The sequence below is a fragment of the Hippichthys cyanospilos genome, chromosome 4, assembly GCF_059441005.1.
Source record: "Hippichthys cyanospilos isolate Australia breed blue-spotted pipefish chromosome 4, RoL_Hcya_1.0, whole genome shotgun sequence".
In the NCBI taxonomy this organism is placed as follows: domain Eukaryota; kingdom Metazoa; phylum Chordata; class Actinopteri; order Syngnathiformes; family Syngnathidae; genus Hippichthys; species Hippichthys cyanospilos.
The window spans coordinates 6,575,776-6,599,706 of NC_142372.1; the positions used below are offsets into that span (position 1 = coordinate 6,575,776).

The 23,931-nt window shown below is 42.8% G+C and overlaps 4 protein-coding genes across 5 annotated transcripts; 2 read left to right on the forward strand and 2 right to left on the reverse strand.

Moving 5' to 3' along the window:
* Nucleotides 1-1,350: 1,350 nt before the first annotated feature.
* Nucleotides 1,351-15,916, reverse strand: wtip (WT1 interacting protein). The gene is made up of 8 exons (XM_088412995.1): nt 14,061-15,916; nt 10,944-11,045; nt 4,117-4,184; nt 3,568-3,630; nt 3,160-3,290; nt 2,696-2,747; nt 2,524-2,592; nt 1,351-2,234 (listed from the first exon to the last, which is right to left on the reverse strand). The coding sequence occupies exons 1-8, from the start codon at nt 15,322-15,324 to the stop codon at nt 2,082-2,084; spliced, it is 1,902 nt and encodes a 633-aa protein (XP_088269121.1). The 5' UTR covers nt 15,325-15,916; the 3' UTR covers nt 1,351-2,081.
* A 575-nt stretch (nt 15,917-16,491) lies between these two features.
* sdr42e1 (short chain dehydrogenase/reductase family 42E, member 1) lies at nt 16,492-19,097 on the reverse strand. 2 transcript variants are annotated; one of them, XM_088412997.1, is made up of 3 exons: nt 19,034-19,097; nt 18,634-18,704; nt 16,492-17,759 (listed from the first exon to the last, which is right to left on the reverse strand). In XM_088412997.1, exons 2-3 carry the CDS (start codon nt 18,696-18,698, stop codon nt 16,661-16,663), a joined length of 1,164 nt encoding a protein of 387 aa, XP_088269123.1. In that variant the 5' UTR covers nt 18,699-18,704; nt 19,034-19,097; the 3' UTR covers nt 16,492-16,660. The 2 variants fall into 2 exon arrangements, with proteins under 2 accessions (XP_088269123.1, XP_088269122.1); XM_088412996.1 differs by having other exon boundaries at nt 18,945-19,041.
* A 212-nt stretch (nt 19,098-19,309) lies between these two features.
* Nucleotides 19,310-21,803, forward strand: LOC148424432 (arylamine N-acetyltransferase, pineal gland isozyme NAT-10-like). The gene is made up of 2 exons (XM_088413515.1): nt 19,310-19,377; nt 20,341-21,803. The coding sequence occupies exon 2, from the start codon at nt 20,346-20,348 to the stop codon at nt 21,216-21,218; it is 873 nt and encodes a 290-aa protein (XP_088269641.1). The 5' UTR covers nt 19,310-19,377; nt 20,341-20,345; the 3' UTR covers nt 21,219-21,803.
* Nucleotides 21,804-22,205: 402 nt separating this feature from the next.
* On the forward strand, nt 22,206-23,790 carry cnep1r1 (CTD nuclear envelope phosphatase 1 regulatory subunit 1). The gene is made up of 6 exons (XM_088413517.1): nt 22,206-22,270; nt 22,573-22,644; nt 22,725-22,798; nt 23,153-23,262; nt 23,386-23,440; nt 23,516-23,790. The coding sequence occupies exons 1-6, from the start codon at nt 22,246-22,248 to the stop codon at nt 23,555-23,557; spliced, it is 378 nt and encodes a 125-aa protein (XP_088269643.1). The 5' UTR covers nt 22,206-22,245; the 3' UTR covers nt 23,558-23,790.
* Nucleotides 23,791-23,931: the final 141 nt, after the last annotated feature.

Sequence of the window (23,931 nt, forward strand, 5' to 3'; positions counted from 1 at the left end):
GTTCTCTGCTCCCTTTCCGAAGAAAAAAAAAATACAAAACTAGACTCTTTATGTACAGGGATGCTAGGCGTGTGCTAGTACATTTTTTCAAAACATAAAAATAATCATTATAATAATAATAAGTGAACTAAGGGAAGGCCAAGCTGGGAATGTCATGTAGAAACAATCATTTGCGTTACATTCGCGTCAATATGAGAAGTTAGTTGTGGTCAGTGTGTTGTTTCTGGACACATTCAAGTCAGTAGTATTGCGCGGGAACAAGATGACACCCGTCCGTGCGGTCTGCAGAGGCGGAGTCGAGGTTGATTTTGGCCAGTCGGAGACTAAGCGCTCATGGAGACGCATGTTGAGCAGGTCCCCATTGTGTGTGATTTCAGTCAACGGCGCTGAATGAGATGTGACTGGATTTTTGCGTTGTCTGCCAAAGTAGTATTCAAATTCCTGTTGTTTTATTTTTTCTTCCAACTTTCATTCAAGATGGCTCGAAAGGGTTAAGAATTATCTGAGGATATTGCGCTTCTAAATGAAAATGGTCATGCAATATCAGATGTCTGACACAATGGGAATTTATCATAGTTGATTTGCACACGCTTTGATGTCAACAAAACCCAACCTTTTCATCAAATCTAAAAATTGGGAATTTATTTCATTTGGATCTCTTGGCAGAGCGCTTGGTGAAAAAAGGACATTGGTGGTTTTTTTTTGTTTTGTTTTGTTCTTTTGGGTGCTGCTGTGCTGCCCTGCAAACACAGCCAGGTGCACAACATGGTGGTCCTGCCACCAGTGTAAAAACGTTCACCCCCCCCCCCAAAAAAAAAGGATGTTGGGAAAAGTGCCAAAAGAAAATAAAAAATGTGCACCTCATTAGCCCAAACCAACATAAAACGGCGGAAGCAGCTCCTTTGGAAAACCTCGGGCAGACCAGCAGCCCAAGGCTTTCAAAGTTGTCAACGAACCACTTTCTGAGTATCAAACGTGTTGAAATGACGCAAGGACAGCTACCATTTATACCCTAGCGTCTTGTGAGCAGTAAAAAAGTGTGTGTGTGTGTGTGTGTGTGTGTGTGTGCGCGTGTGTGTGTGTGTGTGTGCCTAGCACTGTATTTTCATCATTAAGACACAGTGAATCTCTGAAGGTCTTGTCTAAAGATGCCTACATGGAATGTCAATGTTCACGGAAAGGGGAGCCACAAAAACAAGCGTTGGCTTGGCAGGCGTTAACCCACCCCGATGTTAGCGGCTACACTGAAAACCCGCTCTAGAAGGCACAACATGGTCCCTCTGGGCGGCAGTTATTTATTTGCAGGAATGAAAGGTGGTGTCACTATTGGGGGGGGGGGGGGGGGGGGGGGGTATACAGTTGTGCTCTTGAGTTTACATAGCTCAAGGTTATGTGAACTAATAAGCATAACGGTACCCAGGCGCTCGCACGGACGCCTCACCCAGCTGGTTGGGATGTGGTATCTCAACATTTTGTTGTTACGTGAAATAGGTAGCCAAGAGAATCTTACCAATCCAGCCATGAAAGGTCATAAGGGGAAGGGCGGGTCACCCCAGATTAGCACGCCAGGTAGGAGCTGGAGTTCAAGAATTGAGTGACTCACGGGTGGGGTATATCTTTCTTGCCCTTACAGCTCGGTCACGTGAAGCAGATAGCTGCGAGATGGCGTGATTTGGGCACATTGTCTTCTCATACAGTCATTGGAATGAAACTTTGGGGTCAGCAGGTGAGGGCATTGAGATGAGTGGGCAGAAGGGGGGCAGAAGAAGAGGATACACAGATGTATGCCAATCTCGTGGGGCCGGTTGAGGTTTCCCACCACCTTGGGGTTATAGGTGGAGGTTGGCGTCGCCTCCCAACTTCCCCTTCACAGCTCAAAGTAGGTCGCTGGGAGACATGCATGACATGGCCACACTGGAACTGCTTGGTCCAGCCAACAGTGGCGAATTCACGACCCGGACACTGCATAAGGGCAGCTCGGCCGAAGTGTCCATCCTGCCAGGATCGGGGCAGGTTGGCATCCCGGGCCACGTGGAGGAGCAGGCGGGGTCGGCAACGAGCCCCTTTTTTTCCCTTTCCCTTCACAGCTCGGTGACATGGAGCGGGTAGCTGGGGGGCGGGTGCCCCGGAACCTGGGACTGCAGTCGGCGGATGTGGCAGCCGTGGCAGAGCAGGTGGCTGTCCAGAGGGTAGCAGCGGTGGCCCTCTTCATCGTTTAGCTGGAGGCCGCAGTCCTGGGGGAAACAACAACCGACCAATTAAAGAGCAATAGAATATCCCCACTGCAGGTAATTATTCACCACGAGTGAGGTTCTCTTCAGAAACAAAAAAATGTTTCCCTAAGATGGCTAAGCGCTTTCGTGCACTTTGGACCTGAAGAAATAACCGCAGAGCCTAGTTGACCTCTGTTTTGAGCCAAAATAGCATCATCCAACCAAGGCGCATAAAAAGTCCAATCAAGCCATCTGTAGTAGAGGAAGCAAAAGCCCAATTCTCTGTGTGCGTGCACACGCGTGACCTCACCTCGCAGTGGTAACATTCCACATGGTAGTCCTTGTCCATCGAAACCACCCGAATGGTCTCCTCGGAGCCCTGATGAGACAAATGCAACGTTATATGTTTTAATGGCCACAATGGCGTAACATATCTTAACATATATTTTGCACATGGAAAGGTGGTTATGCATTGTGGATACCTGAGCTGGGAGAATGGGCTGGTTGCAGGAGGAACATTTGGGAGCAAAAACCCTGCAATGAAAAAAGGACCAAAGAGCAACATTGCAAGGTTATTATAGTTAACAAAACATCACTAAATAACTACAACTACAGTTGAAAGAAAAACGTTGTTCATTAAAATAAAATAAAAATGAAAATGATCATAGCAAAAATGTCATACATTTTCATCTTTGTCAATTAAATACAAGAGCTTATTTTTTCACCAATGATGATTCTGCTGCAATGTAAATGTCCACCACGGAAACAATTATTGATAGACAAACAACCAGTAGATGACAACACATTGTAGTCGTCATTGTAGATATGAGATCAGCACAGTTTGAGAGTCCACTGGGAAAAATGGCTGAAATTTGTAAACCTACCTAATTTCTACTGATTATAAAACAATGGAATTAAGGCATTAATGATAGTCTGCTCTTCTTACGTGTGATAGTCTTTGACACAGTAGATATTGTTCTCCACGTCCACCGTGAAGGGTACCCCGTCCAGACCTTCTTTACACACAACACAGCGGAAGCAACCTGGATGGTAGGACTTGCCCAGCGCTTGCAGGATCTTCAGCACCACATAGGAACCACACACAAGAAGGGAGTTACGACTTTGGACTGAAGTCATGGGAATCAAGTAGGGGTGAAGGGGATGTCACGGTCATTGAAAAATCTTGGAAAAAATTGGATGGTGCTTGACTTATAAGAGGTTCCAACGTAGATATGAAAATGTCTTGAGTTTCCTACCACAAATATAATTGTAGGTCTCGTTTTCATGCATCTAAGGCCCAATATTTAACTTATTATGATTGTACTAGCTTCTTTGGTGTTGTTGATTAGCTTACCATCTCCATGATAAGGTGACCACACACAAAGCACTTCTCAGCCGTCTGCTGGAAACCAGAGTACTGTGGAAAAGATCATAGGCAAGACTTAGTATCCTAGTTTGGAGTGTGGGTGGGGGCGATGAAGTACAACAGTATATTGGTCACATAGTGGGCCAAGTCTTAAGATCGGGAGGGGCTGTATGTTTCTTACTCCTGATGTTCACCGCCTTTGTTTAACATGTAATTCAGAATGTGTGTGCATCTCCACGCTCTGCATGGACCATCTGTCATCAACCTCCTCAAGGGACAAGCTAATTAACCTCCTCGTGGGATGGTAATCTGAGGAAAATCAGCATGAATTGGATGGGTGTTCCCAAAGTTTAATTGCAGTGTTCATGTCTGGTTATAAGTGTCTCGAGGGGATTAAAAAATGCTTTCTGATTTCTATTGTCTTCAAAACGCTATCAAATGCTAGCATTTACAGGCAGTGAAAGGGTCTTCTCATATTACCGTACACCTGAATTGAAAATGTTGAAAATGACCAGGCTGACTATACAAGTGACTTACCAAAAAGTCCTCTTCGCAGTAGACTTTTCCGTTGACATTATAAAAGGCTTTCCCTCGCAACCTCCTCCCTAAAAAAACACATCAACAAAATATGTTCAGTAAGCAGTAAAGGATCATTACATTGCATGTCTGTTTGTTTACACAGAACATGGGAAAAACACACATAACACATTAACACATTTTACCGAGTTACTTTACAGGTAAAGATTTGATTACAAACACTTGTGAGACAAGTTAATCAATGGCCTTAAATAGACAGCAGCGTTGGGAGTAGAGCAGATGGTCAGGCCCAAAGCAGGCCACATTGTGCCTCGGTTTAATTACTCTGTCCACCGATCTCAATAGGATTCCATTCACGATCAATACAGCAGACTGCTCTACATCCCCCACTGTCCGCTGCTCCCCCCCCCCCCCCCCCCCCAAAAAAAAAAATATATACCCTAGCCCCCTCCTCTTCCGTGCATTGTGCAAAGTGCTAACATGCATGCCAATAATAGCCAAATGGAGACAGGAAGTCCATCGTTGACACACGAAGGATGTTTAGTAGGCTTTGAAGCCCTTTTCAACAATTTGAGTGACCCATAAAATAAATTTAGATGCTCGAGATTGGTGTGTTAAAAGTTTGAGGGTGGCAGCATGGGAAATTAAGGGGGGGGGGGGGGGGGGGGGGGGAAGAACTACTTTCACAGATAAAACACGAAAGAAGGGGTTACATGTCTATCCTAACAGAACTTATGATAAAGCTTGAAGGACCCATGCCCGAAAATGTACAGGAAGTTGGCCATTTTGGTTTGCGGCAGCCATTTTGGATTAATTTTAGGGCTCTTACTGTAGAGCTTTACTTTTAATTCTAGGACTTTTATTGGTTATAAAAAGGACTAAATTAGTTTACAACTTCATGTTGCCCTCTGAGGTTGAGCTAAATTCCCACGGCCAGTCTTAATTCATGAGGCCTGAGTCCCAATCTAAAGGGAAAAATCTGCAACAGGCGGCTTGCGCCCACCCCGCCCCTCCCGTATCTTTCAGGACTTGCCCCCCTTTTCAAATTCATTTAACGCTGCACCGCGTCTCTGCGGCAGCGCGATGACTTCACTCGAGCCCGGCGGGGGGAGGTAACGTCCAAGATCGTAAATCTGCGACGTTAGTCGGAATTTAATTGTTGTCCCGGGCCACCGTTGGTTTAATGGCTAAAAAGGTCCTGGCGTTTAACAGTGAAATTTATGCAATCGCTATATTTCAAACGTCACCACGACGCCGGGAGATGGTCATACGTTAACACCCACACAAATGGGCCGAGGAGCCCAGGAATGCTGCGCACACAATAGGTGAGACTTTTAAGACGAGGCAGACTGAGGAGCAATTAGCATTTCTAGCCAGTGCAGAGGAGGAAGCCACCCTCGCGTCCTCAAAAGGCCTAACCTTGCAGGAAGAGTGAGATTATAGAGACGGGGGGGGCGGGGGGGGGGACCAAGGTTTCTGGGAGTCTGGGAGGTGGACACAAAAGGGCCCCGGCGTTGACGCGGACCGACTGAGCAAACGGGGACATTCCTTCTGCCTGAGGTCACTAGCTGGTCCCATTCAAACCCGCCTCCGAACGAGGATGGGGGGGGGGGGGGGGGGGGGGGGGCTGGCGTGGTGTGGGGAGTCGCGCGGGGATCCCTGCTTGCCCCCTCGCTCTCCTCCGGCCTTTTGTCAGCAGACAAACCAGGCAGAGGCGTGAAGCACCAGCTGCATTTTCTGCAAGCCGGCAGACTTTGGACATCCAAAGCATTAAATGAAAGACAACTACTAAGGCAAGGGTGTACAAATTGAGGCAAGGGGAGCATTTTTTTGCCAGCATAATCTAAAGTGGGCTGGACCGGGCATAGCATCAAAGTTTGACAACCATTTCAAGGATTCGATATGGGGGAAGAAAGATATTGTACTTGTTTGGTCTTTTGCAGCAGTTGAATGTTTGTTAGATGATCAGAATTTTTTTATGTACAATTACTACCTTTCAAAACCAAAGATAATTCTTGCTGTCAGCTGAAAATGACATCACAGTTATTCAGCGCTCAGGTAATGGCCAATCACGCCTTACCTATTTTTTGAATTTGGTCATGTGACGTTACCATGCTGACCCGTGGTTGATTGTTTAAAGCCTTGAGCACATGTGATGTCATTTTCAGTCCGCAGCAAGTTGGAATATGCGATAGATTTGAACATGGTGTCCAAACTCGGTCCTCGAGGGCCAGTTTCCTGCGTGCTTTCCAGATTTCTCTCCCTGACACACCTGACCGTAATTGCAATCATCTGTCAAACATAATGTTGGTTGGACAAATGAATTAGGCTTATTAAAACAAAGTAATAAATGTGATGCAATGTTTGACAAACAGTTCAAGGGGATTCTCATCAGGTCGCTCCAAAAGATATTGTTTATATAAATTCAGGGTGTCCTCAGTTTACAATGAACAGACACACAAGGTTTTGGCACAGAACTTGGTGGTCACTTTTAATAAGCCACAAAACGATGTAATGCTCTACAGTAACAATTTCAACTAGCTTAGCTTCCTTACCTGACTAGTTTCCACCCTGACTGATGCCCTTAAGAAGCCTCAAGAGTTTTGACCACTAATTGCCGCTACACCCTTCAGGGATAGACAGGAAAACGGCAAAACCAAACAACAACATTCCAGCCCTGTCTTATCCAACGTTCCAATCAGGGGACAATCAAGCTGAAACTAATAAATTTTTGGTGGTGTAAGCATCCGGACACTCGGATCAGTGTGAACATGTGGCGACATGCACAATTCCATTTCATGCCTCCTGACCCCCCAGGGGCGGTGCTTCAAGCACTGGATGATGACTTACATTTATGTACTGGAATGACTAAGCCCCAAAATAGTTTCATTGTTTTAATTGTGATACGGCGTGACGGAATTCTCAATCTTATCTTTTCCTGGCACTGCTAGAAAATTGCAGCCTGGTTTACATGGAGCCTAACGTTCTGATTAGCATCGGGTTGGACACCCAAACAAAATTAAATGCCCCAAACACCTAATTTGGAATAAACGGGCTGAAACTAAATGGAACATTTGGTTGCCAATGGTCATTCGATTTCACAGGGGTAATAATCTTTTTTTTACAAACAAATCAAAAGTCAATTTTTGTCATGTAAACGATGAATAGGAATGTGGTCAGGGTGCATCCTCTCTACGCATGCCACTGTATGTCTTGATGTAAAAGCACAGTGATGTCATCGTCTAGCCACTTAGAAATACCCGACAAAGCACACACAGAGTGGCAAACAGCAGCTCAGAATAGATTGCATCACAGATAAACGGTTCGATTTCAATCAAAATTTCATATATATATATATATATATATATATATATATATATATATATATATATATATATGTGTGTGTGTGTGTGTATAGTGTCATTTGATCAATAAAGTTTGTACATCACATTTAAGGTGATCTCAATATTGAATGAGCCCAGCAGGCACAAAAGCACAAAGAACAGAATGCTTCCTCTTTCCCAGTTTCCTGTTTTTGCCGCCGTCTGGCAGGTACGACTGTTGGGCTTTCTTCTACTTGTTAAAGGCTGCTTTGATGATCGTAATTTGGAATGAGTCATCGTGACTGACAGTTTGCTCATCCGGGTCCTGTGTAATAATAATCATAGCGTGCCTGATGTACTGTATAATACTACTTGCTTGGTCAGAAGATGCAAGGCCGAAAGATAAAATGTGGACAAGGCCTTGACCTTGAACAAACACTTGATTGGTTCACTTGTTGCTGATTGCACAGTCTTAGTTTGAAAAATATTAGCAACAATCTTCATCATGGTTAGGAACACACACACACAAAAAATCAAGAACATACGCGGCCATTTTAGTTTGATGTTTTTCATGGATTTTACAAAGATTGTTCCTGAACTACTACTACTTGAAAACCCCACAGATTACGACCAAATTTGAACTTGATACAGCGGCACCTTGATTTACACATTTAATTTGTTCTGTACCTAAGCTTATTACTGAAATTATTTGCATAGCAAACTTTGTTTTCTCATTAAAATCTATTGAAAGCCCAACACACACCAAATTCCTAGGATTCTGTTTCTATATTTGTTGAATTACTTTTGTTTTTTTAATCGGTCAATTAAAATGCACCTTCTTTGTTGATTCTGTCCTTGATTATTTAGAAATGTATTTTCTTGCCAACTTAGCAGAGGTGTGGTGCACAAGTTTGTCCAAAACAAACCTTATTTTTATCACACTGTATACACATGGGAGCACATGACAACGCAACGCATGTTCTCAAATTGTACATGTAGATGATGTAGCTGTTCTGTTTTGTTCAAGTGAAACCCCTCACAAGAAATAACAAATACTACATGACACATACCCACAAGAACCTATTGGTCAAGACTTGAGGTCAACAAAACACATAAAAAACTACCTGTGTTTTGCCCAAAACTACAGTAGAGTTTTTTTCCTGGCTTGTGATTAAATTAACCCCCAACTTTTTGTTTTTTTGCCAATGAGGGTACATGCCAGAGCTTGGTATGCTCCCTGATTGTACGTTTGAGGTCCTCAGGGAAAAGTTTTTTTTTTTTTGCATTCTTGGCCATTTCATGAAAAAAAGGGTGCAACCATGGGTGTGAGCCAAGAGGAGGGCTCAATTATGCATGGTTAAACAAAGCCCAAGCTGTCTGGGCAACAACAAAAATAAAAAAAAATTAAAAAAAAATAAAAAGAGAGAGCTAGAGAGCCAGAAAATCGAATATAGTCACACGGATGCAGCTCCTGATTTATCACTGAAGAGTGTTATGACAAGACGGCTGCTTAAAAGAAAACATTCCCATTCAACTTGAGGTCAAATGATACATCAGAATGGTTTACATGAGCAATAAACCATCTGCGGAGAGAAGGGTTGGCCTGCCAAGCTTCAAACAAGCACCGTTCGCTAATGGGAGACGTGATTTCCCCCAATAGATGCGACCATAATTCTTGCATCGGATGCTATACGGTCCAAAGATCCCACAATCCCAGCAACCGGACACTCTTCCTCACACAATAAACAGGAAAGTATGCGGCTTTGGTTTCGTGTAAATTTATAGGGCCGTGCTTCCAGCGGCGGATCGGTATCCGTGTGGAGCGTACGTATGAATGGGAGCAACCTGGCTAAAAGGCTTTCTCCCGACATCTTTCCCTTGTTTCCCCGAGGAAAGGGAAGGGTGGGGTGGGGGCGCTGGAGTCGGGTGACAGGAACCTCTATACCACACGCACACACACTCTACACACTGTACTTGAACCGAATTGGAGATTTAATTACAGCCTCAAAGTCAGATAATGTCAGTGGAATTTCGGAAACTGGAGGAATTTCCAAAGCAGTGAGCAACACTGGGGTAATGATAAGGAATTTTCAAAGGCGGAAAAAAAGAGTGGGGTGGTTGGCATTTTCCAAGTGGTTTTGAAAATGAATGAGAAGATGCTGGCATACTTCAATTACACGATTTGATTTTAATGATCTTCAAGTCTCTGAGTCATTATTTTACTTCCAATAAAACCAAACGAATCTTCAGCCTATCAGAGCAGACTCGGTGAAAAGGTGAATGTTGTTATTTCTTTGTTGATTTTGTGCATACAACTGCTTTGGCTGCTTATTACAATTTGGTGAACATTCAATGTCCGCAAAAGGATAGAGAAAACAGCCAGCACAAAAACAGCCAGTAGGTGAGTTTTTCAGCAAACAACAGGGAAGCCACAAGAAAAAGCCAAGGCTCAAATAGGAGACTGCCAAACCTCAAATACATAGGCTCCTCTGCCTAGCTAAAGTGGGAAAAAAGGGTTGCAATTTGCAAGAAACAAATAAATAAGATGCAAGCATGTTAGCATCCGCTTGATATGACAGACTTTGAATATTTAACTTGTTTTTTTATTCAATGCCGCAACCAGAATTTTCCAGGAAAGCACTCACATAAAGTCAGACAACTCTTGGAAATGCAGAAAATCTTGCGAGACGATATCTCCATGAGAATGTAAGGGGCGTTTGAAAGGGCAAACTCTATTAGATTGATTTGATTCAAATAACTTCCAGAGCATGGAGTTGTACTGTTGTACTGTCGTATCAGGAACCTGATCACGATTTTCTGGGAAAGGTCACACAAAACTTGAACAAGTCTTACAACATTTCATATCAGTGAGTGCGTCATTTAACTGTGATGATGACAATAGAATCAGGATTTGAATTTCCTGCGACCATGCAGCACTAATGACCAAAGTGGTATATGTAGCTCTGTTCTGGCAATTGCATAAATAAAAGTTGTAATTAGAAGATTGCAAGGAGCACCATTGTGTGTACTTTATATTTAATGTCGCACATTTACGTGTTTGATTAGATCTTAACTACCAAGTAGGATTGAAGTTTTAGAATGTGGGATCTGTATATTTATATATATATTTATATATATATATATATATATATATATATATATATATATATATATATATATATATATATATATATATATATATATATATATATATATATATATATATATATATATATATATATATATATATATATATGATAAAAGACAAAATAAAAACATAGGTTCTACAAGGTCTACTAGTCATCTGAGGAATGATACTGATTTCACACACACGCTGGGATTTGAAATATGCATTAGGACGAGTGCACTGAAGCATGATCCATCGGTCACTATGGCAACCACAGATGTGAATGTGTTTGGTCCACACACTGGCAATCGTACCAGGTCAATTTTGTACTTTGTGGCGCACTTTTATTCAAATCGCTATTGATTTTTCTCACTCACCGCAGGAACAGCAGGTGAAGCAGTTGGTGTGATAAAGATTCCCCATGGCCTGGCAGGCTTGGCTGGCTCCATACACGCCTTTGCCGCATTTAATGCAGATTCCTGGAGAAAAGGAACACAGATGTTGGGTGGATTAAAAATGTGTACAGTGTTCCACACATTTGCAGAACACACCTACTGGCTGTTCGGAAAATCCTGGCTAATTTGATTTTTTTTTCATTTACAGTTTGGTTTCTTTCTGTACAGTATGCTTTTTCCGATACAATTTCTCACTACAGTATTTTAAATCAATTCATTTCCTTAGCCGCTTATCCTCACTATGGTCGCAGGTCCACTGGAAGCTATCTCAGCTGTTAGTGGGCAGTAGGCGTGCGACACCCTGAACCAATCGCAGGACACACATAAACAAACAACTTAATCACCAAAATACAGTAGGTGGTATTTAAAGTATTTGCAAGTATTATTTTAAAGTATGTTTTTCTACATATTTTGGCACACCAGACCTAGTTTCTGTATTAGAATATTGATAGCTCAGTACAGGTGAAGAACAAAAAAAAAAAAGTCAGGCTATAGAGGTAGCAGTAGCTCCATAAGACAACCTCGCCTGAGGTCACATTCCTCAGGGTGTGGGAGGTCAAATCTTGGTTGGGGTCACCGGGGTCACGGTGCCGACAGGACGTGAGCCGGACCAACATTTGCTCCTCCCCCCAAGTGGGCAAAAATAAGATTTTCAGCAAAGCACTAGAATGACATCCCAGTTGTTCAGGTAATGACCAATCACAGCTCGGCGTGCACATTTCACCAGAGCAAACTCAGGAAACAAAGTGAGCCTTGACGAGTCGTTACCTGGGCACCTCTCAAGTCATTTTCAGTTGACAGCAATTGGCAAAATGGCCACCCCCTCACACCCTAAAAAAATGGTATATTTTCACATCTGAATTCATATTCCACAAGCACAATGCTGTGTTACTGGTGATATGCACAGTACAAATATATTGGAAAAAAAATAGCGTTTTATGGTTGACTCCCCCCTTTAAAAAAAAAAACATCCTTGTTGGATGGACAGAGATAAACTTTGTTTACATGATATCATAAAGCTATTGTCATCACACAGTTTATCATCATTTACTGTGCTAATTACTTCCTCCCTTTGTGAAGTGTAGACATTCTTCGCTCTCACACACTGCTACGGTTTGCCAAAGTTTTCTGTTTTTGAAATGGAAGTTTAACCAAACAATTACCACAGACAAGCCACTTTCAATGACACTTATACATACGTCATATTTAATAGGCAATTTAAGTATATTCATCTTTCAGTGAAATTTCAAGGTGAACAATGCGTTATAATTTTAGACATGAACTACTGCTCTATACATTTTTTAAAGATACTAAAAATGAAATTTACCATAGAAACATTGACATCTTGCATCATCAATAAGTTCTAGTTGTGACAGGTTAATGTAAAATCACCCCCAGGATGCAGGGAAAAATTAGTTAGTTAGTATTTAACAAATTAGTGAAGATGTTGGGGTGTGTAGCATTAAAAAAAAAAAAAAAAAAAAAAAAAAACAGGATGCCAAATCCCTTGTGTACCCGTTTCGCAAGGCATTGGTGTGGCAAGCACAGGATGTTGGGGGGGTTAAAAATAAACTGCATTCCTGCACCTTTGCACTCAAGGACAGAACAGCTCTAAGTTGCATGGACATATTGTTCAATGAATACCTCTCAAGGTTAATCAAAAGTGAACTATATTATCTTGATACAGATTAGTCATGATGGACAAAACCTCACCAACTCCCTAAACTGCCAAGGCTCTGGTAGTGCCAGACAGACTCCCCAATGACCCTGTGGTTGGGTGGGTGGGGGGGGATCAATTGCACCAGCTGTTGGTTTACAGTTCCTTGTGCACCACGACAACAAACAAAATGACTACAATCACTACTTCTACCCCCCCCCCCCCCCCCCCCCACACACACACACACACACAAACACAGCAGTTTCTCCACTGTCACTAAGGAAACAGACCAGCCTCTGTTGGATTGACAATTTGAAGACCTGAAAACTTTACTTCAGCTATGTGCTTTTTTCCTATCTACTGTAAGATTTACATCAATTTAATGTATATTAAATGCACATTTTTTGTAATGTCAAAGACTATTTGAGGGCTTTCCAATGTTGAAAATTTCCTCGGGACAAGAAAAACGCATTAAAAATGTGTGAGAATGTCTTAAGCAAATGTTGGCAAATGTTCGCAACCTTGAAAGAAATCTGACAAAAACGTAACACCCGCAATCTTTGTCAACACGTGCAAATTTTCACCCGTCAGTGGGATAGGAGCTTAAAGAACTAAAAACAGATTTATACATACTTTTTTCAGTCAACAAAGGTTAGTCTTCCGTAAAATTAACACTTTTTTAAACTTTTCATTAAAACTTGATTGATCTAAATCAGAGGTCACCAACGTGGTGCCCGCGGGCACTGCGTAGCCCACAGACCTGTTCTGCAAATAGCTTACAAGTGATGGAAAATTGTGATTTTCTAGGAATTTTACAAACAATTATGCATATACGACATATACATTACATATTACACTTGATTTACATATTTACTATAGCTGTTTCTTAATTATTGTGAGAAATCAATAAAATGATCAGGGTCTTCACATAAACTGGTAGCCCTTCATTTTAGCACCAAAGAAGTAGCTCTCAGTTTCAAAAAGGTAAGTGATCCCTATCTAAATATTATCGGTATTGGTTATGTCGTATCAGACAGTACTTATACCCATATGAGTGATGATTAAGTCTTAAATTAAGTTATCGATGTCAATTTACCTAAAATACTAAACACGTCTTTTCATAAGAATAACCGACGAATGTTTAATTCCTTATATGAAAAACAGTGAATGATTTATTCTTTAAAGAACCTTGTGTACACAAGCTCCACCCTTTTAACACCCTACCACTGCATTTGTAACCCCATATGTAAGAAGGTTTGAGGTACTGAAACGGCCTGTTGGTGCCCCTTACAAATTTTGACAATGGAAACGCAAGCCTAAAATTGAACATCATCAGACCAAAACCATATGTGCATGTGCACAACATATAAGCTAGCACCTACCAAAGTACTCTTTCTTCATGTGCATCTCCAACTCCTTCTCCAACTCCAAGGTAAGCGCTTCCAGTCGCTTCTCTGCTTGACTTGGCCCGCTCTCCCGGCTCGGGGTCACTTGATAAGGCATCTTGAACCTCTGACATGCGGCGGCCGTTTTGGAGGTCACTTCTAGGGAAGAGGGGTGCTCCTGGACGAGGAGGCGCGGTTGCATCCCATTGGGGTCCCCCAGATCCGGCAGGAGCGAGTCATCGGGCCCCCCGAGCATAGATGCCCTGGGCGATGGCAGCTGCATGTCTGGGTAAGTGCTCATAGACCCCCTGGAGCTGCGGGAGCTCCTTGAGCTGTGGCTGGAGATGCTGGAGCGGGGACTGAGCACACAGACGGGAGCTCTGGCGCTCCCATCCTGGCTGCAGATGCTGGACCTGGGGCTGGCCACGAGCGGGGCGGCCACCTCAAAATCATCCCTGGTGTGGGGTCCGTAGCGCGAGTCCGAGTAACTGGACCTGGGGCTGGTGGTGAAGGAGTACTGGCTGGCCGTGCTGGACCTCGGACTGGCGTGCCTCTGGTCATAGCCCATGCTGATGCCACTGGTTCGGTTGCTGCTGGGCTTGCTGCAGCAGTCGCAGCTGTTCAGACTGGTTCTGGGGCTAGAGTGCTTGCTGGTGTCACTGGCCGTGCTCGCGTAGCTGGACCTCGGGCTCAGGACGCTGGAGCCCTCGCAGTGCGCCAGGCCGGGCACCGGAACCACCAGGCTCGTCCGGGGGCTGGCGTGCTTGCTCTGTTCCTGCGAAGAGACTGATGAGGACGCCAAGCTGGAGCGCGGGCTGTGGTGCCTGCCGTCCATGCACATGCTGTTGCACCTGTTGCCGGGGACGGGCAACGGCTTGTGGAGGGCGTCAAACGCGGAGCCGGTGCTGTACCGGTGCACTTCGAGAGAGTAACGCCGTTGCCTCTCGGAGGCGCCGGTGTAGCAGGGAAGCGCCACCTCGGACTTGCAGCAACTCTCCTCGGCGTACCCCGCCTCCCGTTGTGGGGTGCAGAAATCCACCGGGACGGTCCGGCCGCATTGGACCGGACGCACCGGAGCCGCGTTGTAGACTTTGTTCGCCGACGTGAAGTTCTCCACAGTGTGATGCTGCTGTCGGAGCGCGGTCGCCGTCGGGTCCAAATCTCTTCCCGCGGCGTCCTGGCGGCGGTAAGCGTCGTACAAGGAAAGCTCGTCCATCATTTGGCCGGCGCGGAGAGCCACGTCGTGCTGATAGTGCTCCATGTTGTTGTTGTTGTAGTTTTTGTAGTCCGGAAACAAGTTAGAGCGGACCACTAGCGGAGGTCCATTCGGGAGGTGCAAAACACGGCGAAAATTCCAAACGCGGCGGCGAGGTGTCTTTCTCCGTCGCCGTGAGCCGCATATCCGTCTTCTCCGCTTCTAACTGCGGGTGTAAAAAAAAAAAGTCTTTCAACCGCGCTACCGTGCCGACGGTTTGTCAACTTGAGTTTTTTTTTTTTTTTTTTTTTTTTTAAGTTGAAAGGTCCTTACAGTCAATGGCGCGCTGCGCGGAGGAATTTCACCTCGCTGGTTGGAGTTTGGCCGTCTTAGATTTCTCCCTGCGCGGACGACAAAGTGTGCGGAGGACTAGAGATGAGCCGACGAGAATAAATGTGGGGAGGGAGAAAAATCACCTCACCAAAGCAGTTGTTAAGAGTAAAAACGGAAGCCGAAATATGGTTTTCCGATGAAGGGAGCTTGGGGGGACTCGTTCGCGCCAAAGGAATGCGGGGGATGGAGACGGGATGCGCTGCGCCCCAATGGAATGTGGTTAATGCTGCGGAGGAACAATGATCGCGACCAACTCAGCGAGGGGCTGCCGGCCCTCCGACACAACAGCGTGGAGCAGGGGGTGGGCCAACATAAGGTCCGAGGGGGCGGATGCGACCCTAGGGAGGTTTTAAAGCTGCCACCGGTGGCATTTCACAAGTAAAACTAAACTCAGCTTTCTAACAAATAACTACGCATAAGTGATGTTCGAAGATTTATTTACTACGAAAGTAGTGCTTCGCCACCGTTTTTACCTATAGGAAATGATTAACTTTCGAGGTAGGAAGTCCGGACATTCTAGGAATTCGTGGCACAATTCAGATGAACACTGTAATCTACTGTAGATTACACCAAAAGCACATTTCTTTTAGTTTTAAAACATTCATTGGGTGTACATGCAATGTTTTTACGAACATTTTAACATTCATAACGGTCAGCCTGCGTCTCTAGTTTGTCACACTACCCAGCCATTAAAACGGCTTCAGTTTAAACACGGCTAAGAGGGGGCCTTTGCAGAGCAATGCCGCCATCTAGTGTTATTTTAGAAGTAATGCTGTAAATTAATCAACGCACGCGTCAGTCTTCACTGGCGTATATGGACAAATAAATGAAGCATCAGCATTTCGAATAACCGTTTTATTGAAAAGTTCTTATTTTGAGTAACAATATGTTTGTTGGCATATTTAATGTTTTTTTTTAAAAACTGAGGTATTTTGACAAATGCCTGAGAAAATTAAAAAAACAAAAAGCACAAAACGTATCTTTTATAGTTCTTTTACATATTTTAATATCAGTTACCAGCAAGTGGTAGACAAGACAGCATTGCAGCCATAAAACCAGCAACAACCAGAAGGTTCACCAATTGCCGAATGATGGCGCAGCTTTGCCGTTTCCTCCCATGCCCTTTGCTCCAGAACCACTTGACCACCTCATCTAGGTCATACTCCTTGGGCCGGAATCCCAATTGGGCTTCAGCCTTGGCTGTGCTGAAGTAATGCGTCACACCTGTCTTGTAGACCTCGGTGCGTGTCAACAGCGGCTGGAAATCGTAGACAGGTGCCACCAGGCGATGGATGGTTTCAATTAGGAAGGCGGCAAAGTACACCAAAGTGATGGGGAGTCGCAGTGTTGGGAAAGAGTACCCCAAACCTTCCACCAGGGGTCTGAAGAACTCAAAGTTGTTGACGGGACGGCCGTCGGAAATAAAGTAAGCCTGGCCGGCGGCGCTGCGATTCTTCTCATCAGTCAAAGCTGCTGCGGCGAGCGCGTGCGCTGACACAAGATTGTCCACATGGACGAATTCCACCAAACTGTCGGCTTTCCCGTAGACAAACCTGAAGATCCCTTTCTCGATGTAACTCACGATCCTGGGGAGGTGCCTCTGCTCCCCTGGCCCGTAAATTCCAGCCGGGCGTAGGGCGCATGTCCTCAGCACCCCGGAACCATCCTTCAGCGCCGTCCCGTTAGCGTTGAGGATAGCCATCTCCGCTATGGCCTTAGTCCGAGAATAATGATCCGGGTGAAGATGCAGAGGCAAATACGGGAGGCTCTCGTCTCCATTTCGTATCTCCTGACCTCCGAAGACCACGTTGAACGTGCTGGTGTAGACAAGCCGTGGAACGCCACTTTCAATGCAGGCCTCCACAACATTGCGGGTGCCATCCACGTTCACCTCCTTGATGCGACGCCGCTTCAGCTGCTCCCGGCCAGACATGCCGTAGGACGCCACGTGGAACACGCAGTCCACACCTGAAATTGCACTCATCACTTGTGCATAGCTACGGATATCTCCTTGAACAAACGTAATTCCCTCCAGTACGTCACCCTTCGGAGGGATGATGTCAAACAGGATGACTTTGGCACCGTTTTTATGCAGGTGGGCTCCCAGTCTGTGGAGGGAGGATTGTGTATTCAAAAATAGGCAAGACATCTCAAACTCACACCCTACTTACTTTTATGAAATTACTGAGCATCAAGATGAAACACAACTTATTGGTGAATGCCTTTTTGTTTCATTTTTCAATATAAATATCTCAATACAAAGATCATACTCTTTATTTCAGCTAAATAATGGATCTGCATTGCTTTAAGATAAAAATCATTTTAATTTTATTATTTACTTTATAACAATTAATTAACAAATTTCTGTTTTAATACATTCAATAAAAATTCAAATAACATTTTTTCTCGCATGTTGTTGTTTATAATGATCAACTTCCCAAATATTTAATTAAATAAATGAATACAATTATAACAACTAGTACTTTCAATATAAATGGAACAGAACCACTTTTTCACTTTTGTAGTACAAGAACGTTGTCTTTTATTACTAGTTTAAATAAAATAAGTTGATAGATGACGAAATAGACCATTTTCTCAAAAACAACAAACATTAGAAACATTTTAAAATGTTACGCTACTTTGTGACAAAATAACTAAATTAATTGGTACAAGTCGATTTCCTCAGAAAAAAATGACTTGCTTCATTGTTTCAATAATCGATTAAAATCCGTGGATAAAATACATTTTTTTTTTTCTAGAATCCCCGTTTAAGTTTAAAATTCATTAATTGTTTTCATCTATTTTAAACCTTAAATGCATCTAAAAAAAATTCAAAATCTTGTTTGGTGCTGCCACCTTGTGTTGAGTACTGGCCCGATAACCAGTTTGCGCAACAAAATAAAAACATCATTCGTGATCTAGGTGGATTAAAAATGAATTGTTTTTTTAGAAAAATACTTAAATGAAAACTTAGCATCTTACCGATAGCCAAAATATCCACATCCTCCTGTTATCAAGCATGTTTCCGATCGTGCCGTTTTCATCATGAGAGTCTGAAAGGGTATTTATAGAACATTTAACAAGGCAATGAAAACAGATTGCAGACAAATATGTAAACCTTGAAAAAAAATATGTCAAAATTCTAAAACGCCTTTTGAAAATAGCACGAGGTAGTACGGTCATGCTAAATTTACGTAAGGCTGAATTGAGGCTAGCAAGCTAGCAACAGCGTGGTCAAAATTACACCACCCCACATTCATTCGCAATATCTCCCAAAATAAAACAGCACCCGCCATATGCAAAACATATCACACGCGATTATAGAAAGTAAGTTGAGAAGCCCCAGTTATGAAAAAAAGTAAGCCTCACTACTAGAACAGACCTCCAGTGTGTTTGAGCCCGTGACTTACTCTACGTCTTCCGCTGTGACGTAATTTAAAATGTAAAATGTGCATTACTTGTCAAATAATAATATCTTCCAAGACATTGTGACAGTTGTAAAAAATACCATCAAATATAAGGATAAAAAGTGTAATCTCATCATCCATTTAGTCAAGACTCAAAGTTGCGCAGAAGTGATTAGAAGTATCCAAGAGAAAACTTTCAAATGAAAGACTTATTTCGTTTGACGAATATATTTTATTTTGAAAGCAATAGCGGATGTGCTCAGATAGAGCAAAGGTTTTTGAGTTTTTGTTTTGAGTGTATTGATTTCGCAACTCCAAGGTATGGGCACACTTAAAACAATAATTCGTAAATATAACTATTTAGCTGACGGGTGCAACGCATAGATAAATATATGCAGTGCTTGATTTGTTGTGAAAATTCAGTGTTTTCAATTGTGGCCGCACCCATCGCTATCCTTCACTTTCTTCTCATTTTGCAACCAAATTAATTCGCACGCACATAGGCACGGACTCCTCAGTGCAAAATCTGCGTAGATAACACACATTTTTAAAAGTATATGAATACATTTTATTCCCGAAGAGTTTTAGAAATCATTGAGGGAAAAATGCTGACGCGGTTCAAATGAGCACAGAAGCATAAAGTTCGAGAATCGTTACATCAGGTCTGCTAATGATTCGCAGAGGCTACTTTTAAACTCTAGTGCCGTTTTTCAAAGTTAACTTGCACAATAGAAATTAAAGTGAGAAAAAAACGCATTGATTGTTAAAAAAAAAAAATAATAAACAGTCCATGGCATGTTTGGTAATGCACTGACTGCATAAACATTTTATTAATGTGATCAAACTCCATCGCAGTTTCATGATATCCACTTGGACCATAGAAGTAAACATAAACATTCAGAAATAGTCATAACTAGTTTAAAATATTAACAATAACAATGTATTAACGTGAATGTCAAGGTAATTATGATTTATCCAATTACCAGGTATTCATTTGTTACTACCAACTTGCATGATGGAAATCTAAAGATCTGCTCTCAAGTAATCATTTGTTACAAATTTCAGGAATGTTGATGATTACCGTACTTCTCAGAAAGAGACGTTAAGATCGCTGCGCCATCTAGTGGCGAAATGTTTGAGGTTCTCTTGTTAGTTACGGTAATTAACACACCCAAGCAACGAACGGATGGTAACTTGAAAATGTTGTAACTTGGAGCAGCCAAAAGTCAATGCACCGCTTTACTATGAAAATAGTTGTCAAAATATCATGTTTATTTTCCAGACAAGATGAACCTTAAGGAGTACTTTGAAAGAATCGGGTTCCAAGGCCCGCACAACAAAGCAGACCTTGCCACGCTAAAGCTGATCCACACGCGGCACATCATGTCCATCCCCTTCGAAAACCTCGATATGCACTGCGGCAGGAGGATTGGCATGGACTTGGAAATCATTTTTGACAAAATAGTTCGTCAGGGCCGTGGTGGCTGGTGCATGGAGAACAACCTACTGCTGTCCTGGGTGCTGCGAGAAATGGGCTACGACGTCACTATGTTGGCCGCAAGGGTGTTTAACCGCTACATGGGTATTTTTTCCCCCCTGGAAGGTCACCTCATCAACAAGGTGATGATTGACGGCAAATCCTACATTGAAGACGTCAGTTTTGGGGTGTCGTCTCAGCTGTGGGAGCCGCTGGAGCTCGTCTCTGAGAAGGACCAAGTCCAAGTGCCCGGCACGTTCCGTCTCACGGATAAAGGAGACTTCTGGGTTCTGGAGAAGGCAGACAGGAAACCGGAGATTCTCAATCCAGAGTTTGCCGATTCCAATCTGGTGAACAGACAACTGAACAGGAGCTTGTACTGCTTCACCCTGACGCCCCGAGAAGCTGGAAATTTCATGGATGCCACGCGCTTTCTCCAGACGGATCCTTCCTCACTTTTCATCAACAAGTCCATCTGCTCCCTGCAGACGCCCACAGGCTTCAGGGCCCTGATTGGCTGGACGTTCAGTGAAGTCACCTACCAGGCCGACCGTGGTGTAGATGTTTATGATATGAGGAACGTGCCTGGTGAGGAGATTGAGAGCCTTCTGAGAGACAAGTTCAACATCCGTTTGCCTAACAAACTACAGCCTGCAAACAACCATCATCATTACACACTCTAAAGCAGTGATTCTCAAACTAAGGTCCGGGAGAGCTTCTGGGGTCCATGAGTCGTAACATGAAGGAAAATGATTTGCTATAGAATATTAGATTGCAATTTAAAAAAAAAAAACACAAAAAAACAAATGCATACTAAATGCACATAAATTAACAACAAATAATCAAACAATCGAATCAGAAACCTTTTCATACCACCTGAAAATATTTTTATTAGCTTTTTTTTCATGTGCATTAACAAATCCAACATAAAATGGTGGGACTCTTACAGTCCTTGTAGATTATTATTTTTTTTTTTTTAGAATGTGGCACAGACGACTTGTGATACCTAATTTCCAGGGGATGTTGCTTGTGGCGGGGTCTGTTGCTGAATGATGTTGCTGTTGCTTACTAATGTAAATGCACAATTACTTTGTTTACAACATTATGTAGTTTACAAAGTTACTTAAATAGGCCAGAACTTTCCATTTACAAGATTATTCTGAGCAATAATCTTCATATTCATCTGCAGTGAGTACATTAATAGTTTTATTATTATTTTGTTGTAGGTTGATGTCTGTGACAAGAGAAAATAAAATTGTCATTTAAAGGTAAAATGTGTGTTGTTGTGTTTTGAGTCATTTCAAAAGTCGGTTCTTGCCGATTGTCCGAATTTGGGTTTACACAAATGCAAAACAAAAAGAGTTGTATCCAGCATGGAGGAGGCGCTCACAAGCATAGAAGTAACCAGGTAGTTAACGACTTGTGCTGGACGTCACACTTTAAGCCACCGATGGCGTCATTTACTAACACCGATGGCGTCATTTACTCATTTTTAATTTAGTCTCAAGGTCCGATACAACACTGAATTTGATAATCGTGTTCGAGCAGCAAGGCGGGGTCTTCAAATCACCGAACCGCCCATTGGGCAAGAATTTCTCAATTGACCAAAAATGATTGGTTCCATGGCCTGTCTTTCACGCGAACAGCAGCCAACGGCACAACCCACAGCCGGCTGCTGTGGAAACCACCACGTGACCACGACTACTAGACATGAACTCACTAGAGCAGGCCGAAGGTAAGATGTCATAAAAGCTCTTTTATTCAACAGTCAACGATTTTAGACAGCGACTTGTTAAGGTACCACTTTTAAATGTCGATATCTGAAGACTGCATTAGTATGAACGCGGCGCTGAAGTTAAAGTCGACCAATCTCCCTACGACGTTAGCATGTAGCATTGTGGCTGACATGCTAGCTCGTGTAACCGAGATGTGCACACAATCTACTGTACATACAAGATGTGACACGTGTTATGCTATTGACACATAATCAAAATAATTATTAACCTCAATATTATCGCTTTATCGTCCCTCTAACAGACCTGAAAGCCTTTGAGAGACGACTGACAGAATATGTCTCTTGTTTACAACCTGCAACAGGCAGGTGGAGAAGTAAGTAAGGCAAAATATACAATCACCACTTTATTATTTGTAGTAATGATGTTTTTTTTTTTTTTTTCTTCTCTTCACAGTGATCTTAATCGTGGTGTCAGTCTGCACAGCCACCGGGGCTTGGAACTGGTTGATAGATCCTGATACGCAAAAGGTATGCATTAAATTATTTTTTCACAAAAGACATGCTATGGGAAAAGAACACCCAAAAACGTTTACTTGCCTGTATTATAGGAGTTCATTTTGTTTTTTTTTCCGATGCATTATCATGTAGCTTGGCTGTTATTCTATAATTGCTAACAGCCCCACACTAAATTCCTTTGATAGTGATTGGAAGCTAGGCTGGGTGAAGGTGGGCCATTTTTAAGCAATGACCGGCACTGTCAAAGTTTGAATCAAGGCAGCTGTTTAAAAATGGCAGAAAAAAAATCTATTTATTAGCTCACCATGTTTGAAGACTGACAACTGTGTTTTTAACTTGTTGTGCTTTGCCCGTCTTGTCCCACAGGTGTCTTTCTTTTCATCGCTGTGGAATCATCCCTTTTTCACCATCAGCTGCATCACACTCATCGCACTCTTCTTTGCCGGGATACACAAGCGAGTGGTGGCGCCGTCTATGTATCCTTTTTGTCCTTTCATATGCACAGTGGGAACCTCTGTAGTCAAGCACAATATAATATTTATAATAATTTGAAAGCAGTTATGGTTATCACATTCTTCCTTAATCCCTTTCCCTCGCAGTATAGCTGCCAGATGTCGAACAGTTTTAGCGGAATACAACATGTCATGTGACGATGTGAGTCAATATGCCTCAATTTGCAAATGTTTTCAGGTCAATTAAAATGTCTAAAAAATTTGTGGTCCTTTGCAGACGGGGAAGCTGATACTCAAACCGCGACCCAACATCCAGTAAAAATACTATTGTGACTAACCCAAAGACGTCGGGGGCGGCATTTTTGTCATCCTGGTGATGACGTTTTGTCAAAAAGTCAAAGAGAATGGACACGGCCATTATGTAGCTGTGCTTATGTCAAAGCTGCTCAATTCCTCTTAACAGTACTTGTGTGTGTTTATGTTGATTGTGTATTTTATCTAAACGTTTCTATTTTTAAATCTATTTACTTAATAAATATACCAGATATGAAACTGTCTTGTGTATTTCTTTGGACATCCTATTCCAGACTAGGAACCCTACTTTAAATTTATGAAATCAAAACATTTTTTCATTAATTTAATGGAAATAGTGCAAACGCACTGGAAAAAAGAGAACGTAAGTAAATAAGTACA

Excerpts from the sequence above, each read along its gene's own strand:
- wtip (XM_088412995.1), bottom strand. The coding sequence starts at position 15,324 with ATGGAGCACTATCAGCACGACGTGGCTCTCCGCGCCGGCCAAATGATG. Across the intron at positions 3,291-3,567 it reads GTCACCTTATCATGGAGATG|ATCCTGCAAGCGCTGGGCAA; the intron begins GTAAGCTAATCA and ends GTGGTGCTGAAG. Across the intron at positions 2,593-2,695 it reads AGCCCATTCTCCCAGCTCAG|GGCTCCGAGGAGACCATTCG; the intron begins GTATCCACAATG and ends TTGTCTCATCAG.
- sdr42e1 (XM_088412996.1), bottom strand. Across the intron at positions 17,760-18,633 it reads TGTGGATATTTTGGCTATCG|ACTGGGAGCCCACCTGCATA; the intron begins GTAAGATGCTAA and ends CTCCCTCCACAG.
- LOC148424432 (XM_088413515.1), top strand. The coding sequence starts at position 20,346 with ATGAACCTTAAGGAGTACTTTGAAAGAATCGGGTTCCAAGGCCCGCAC.
- cnep1r1 (XM_088413517.1), top strand. The coding sequence starts at position 22,246 with ATGAACTCACTAGAGCAGGCCGAAG. Across the intron at positions 22,271-22,572 it reads CTCACTAGAGCAGGCCGAAG|ACCTGAAAGCCTTTGAGAGA; the intron begins GTAAGATGTCAT and ends TCCCTCTAACAG. Across the intron at positions 22,799-23,152 it reads TAGATCCTGATACGCAAAAG|GTGTCTTTCTTTTCATCGCT; the intron begins GTATGCATTAAA and ends CTTGTCCCACAG.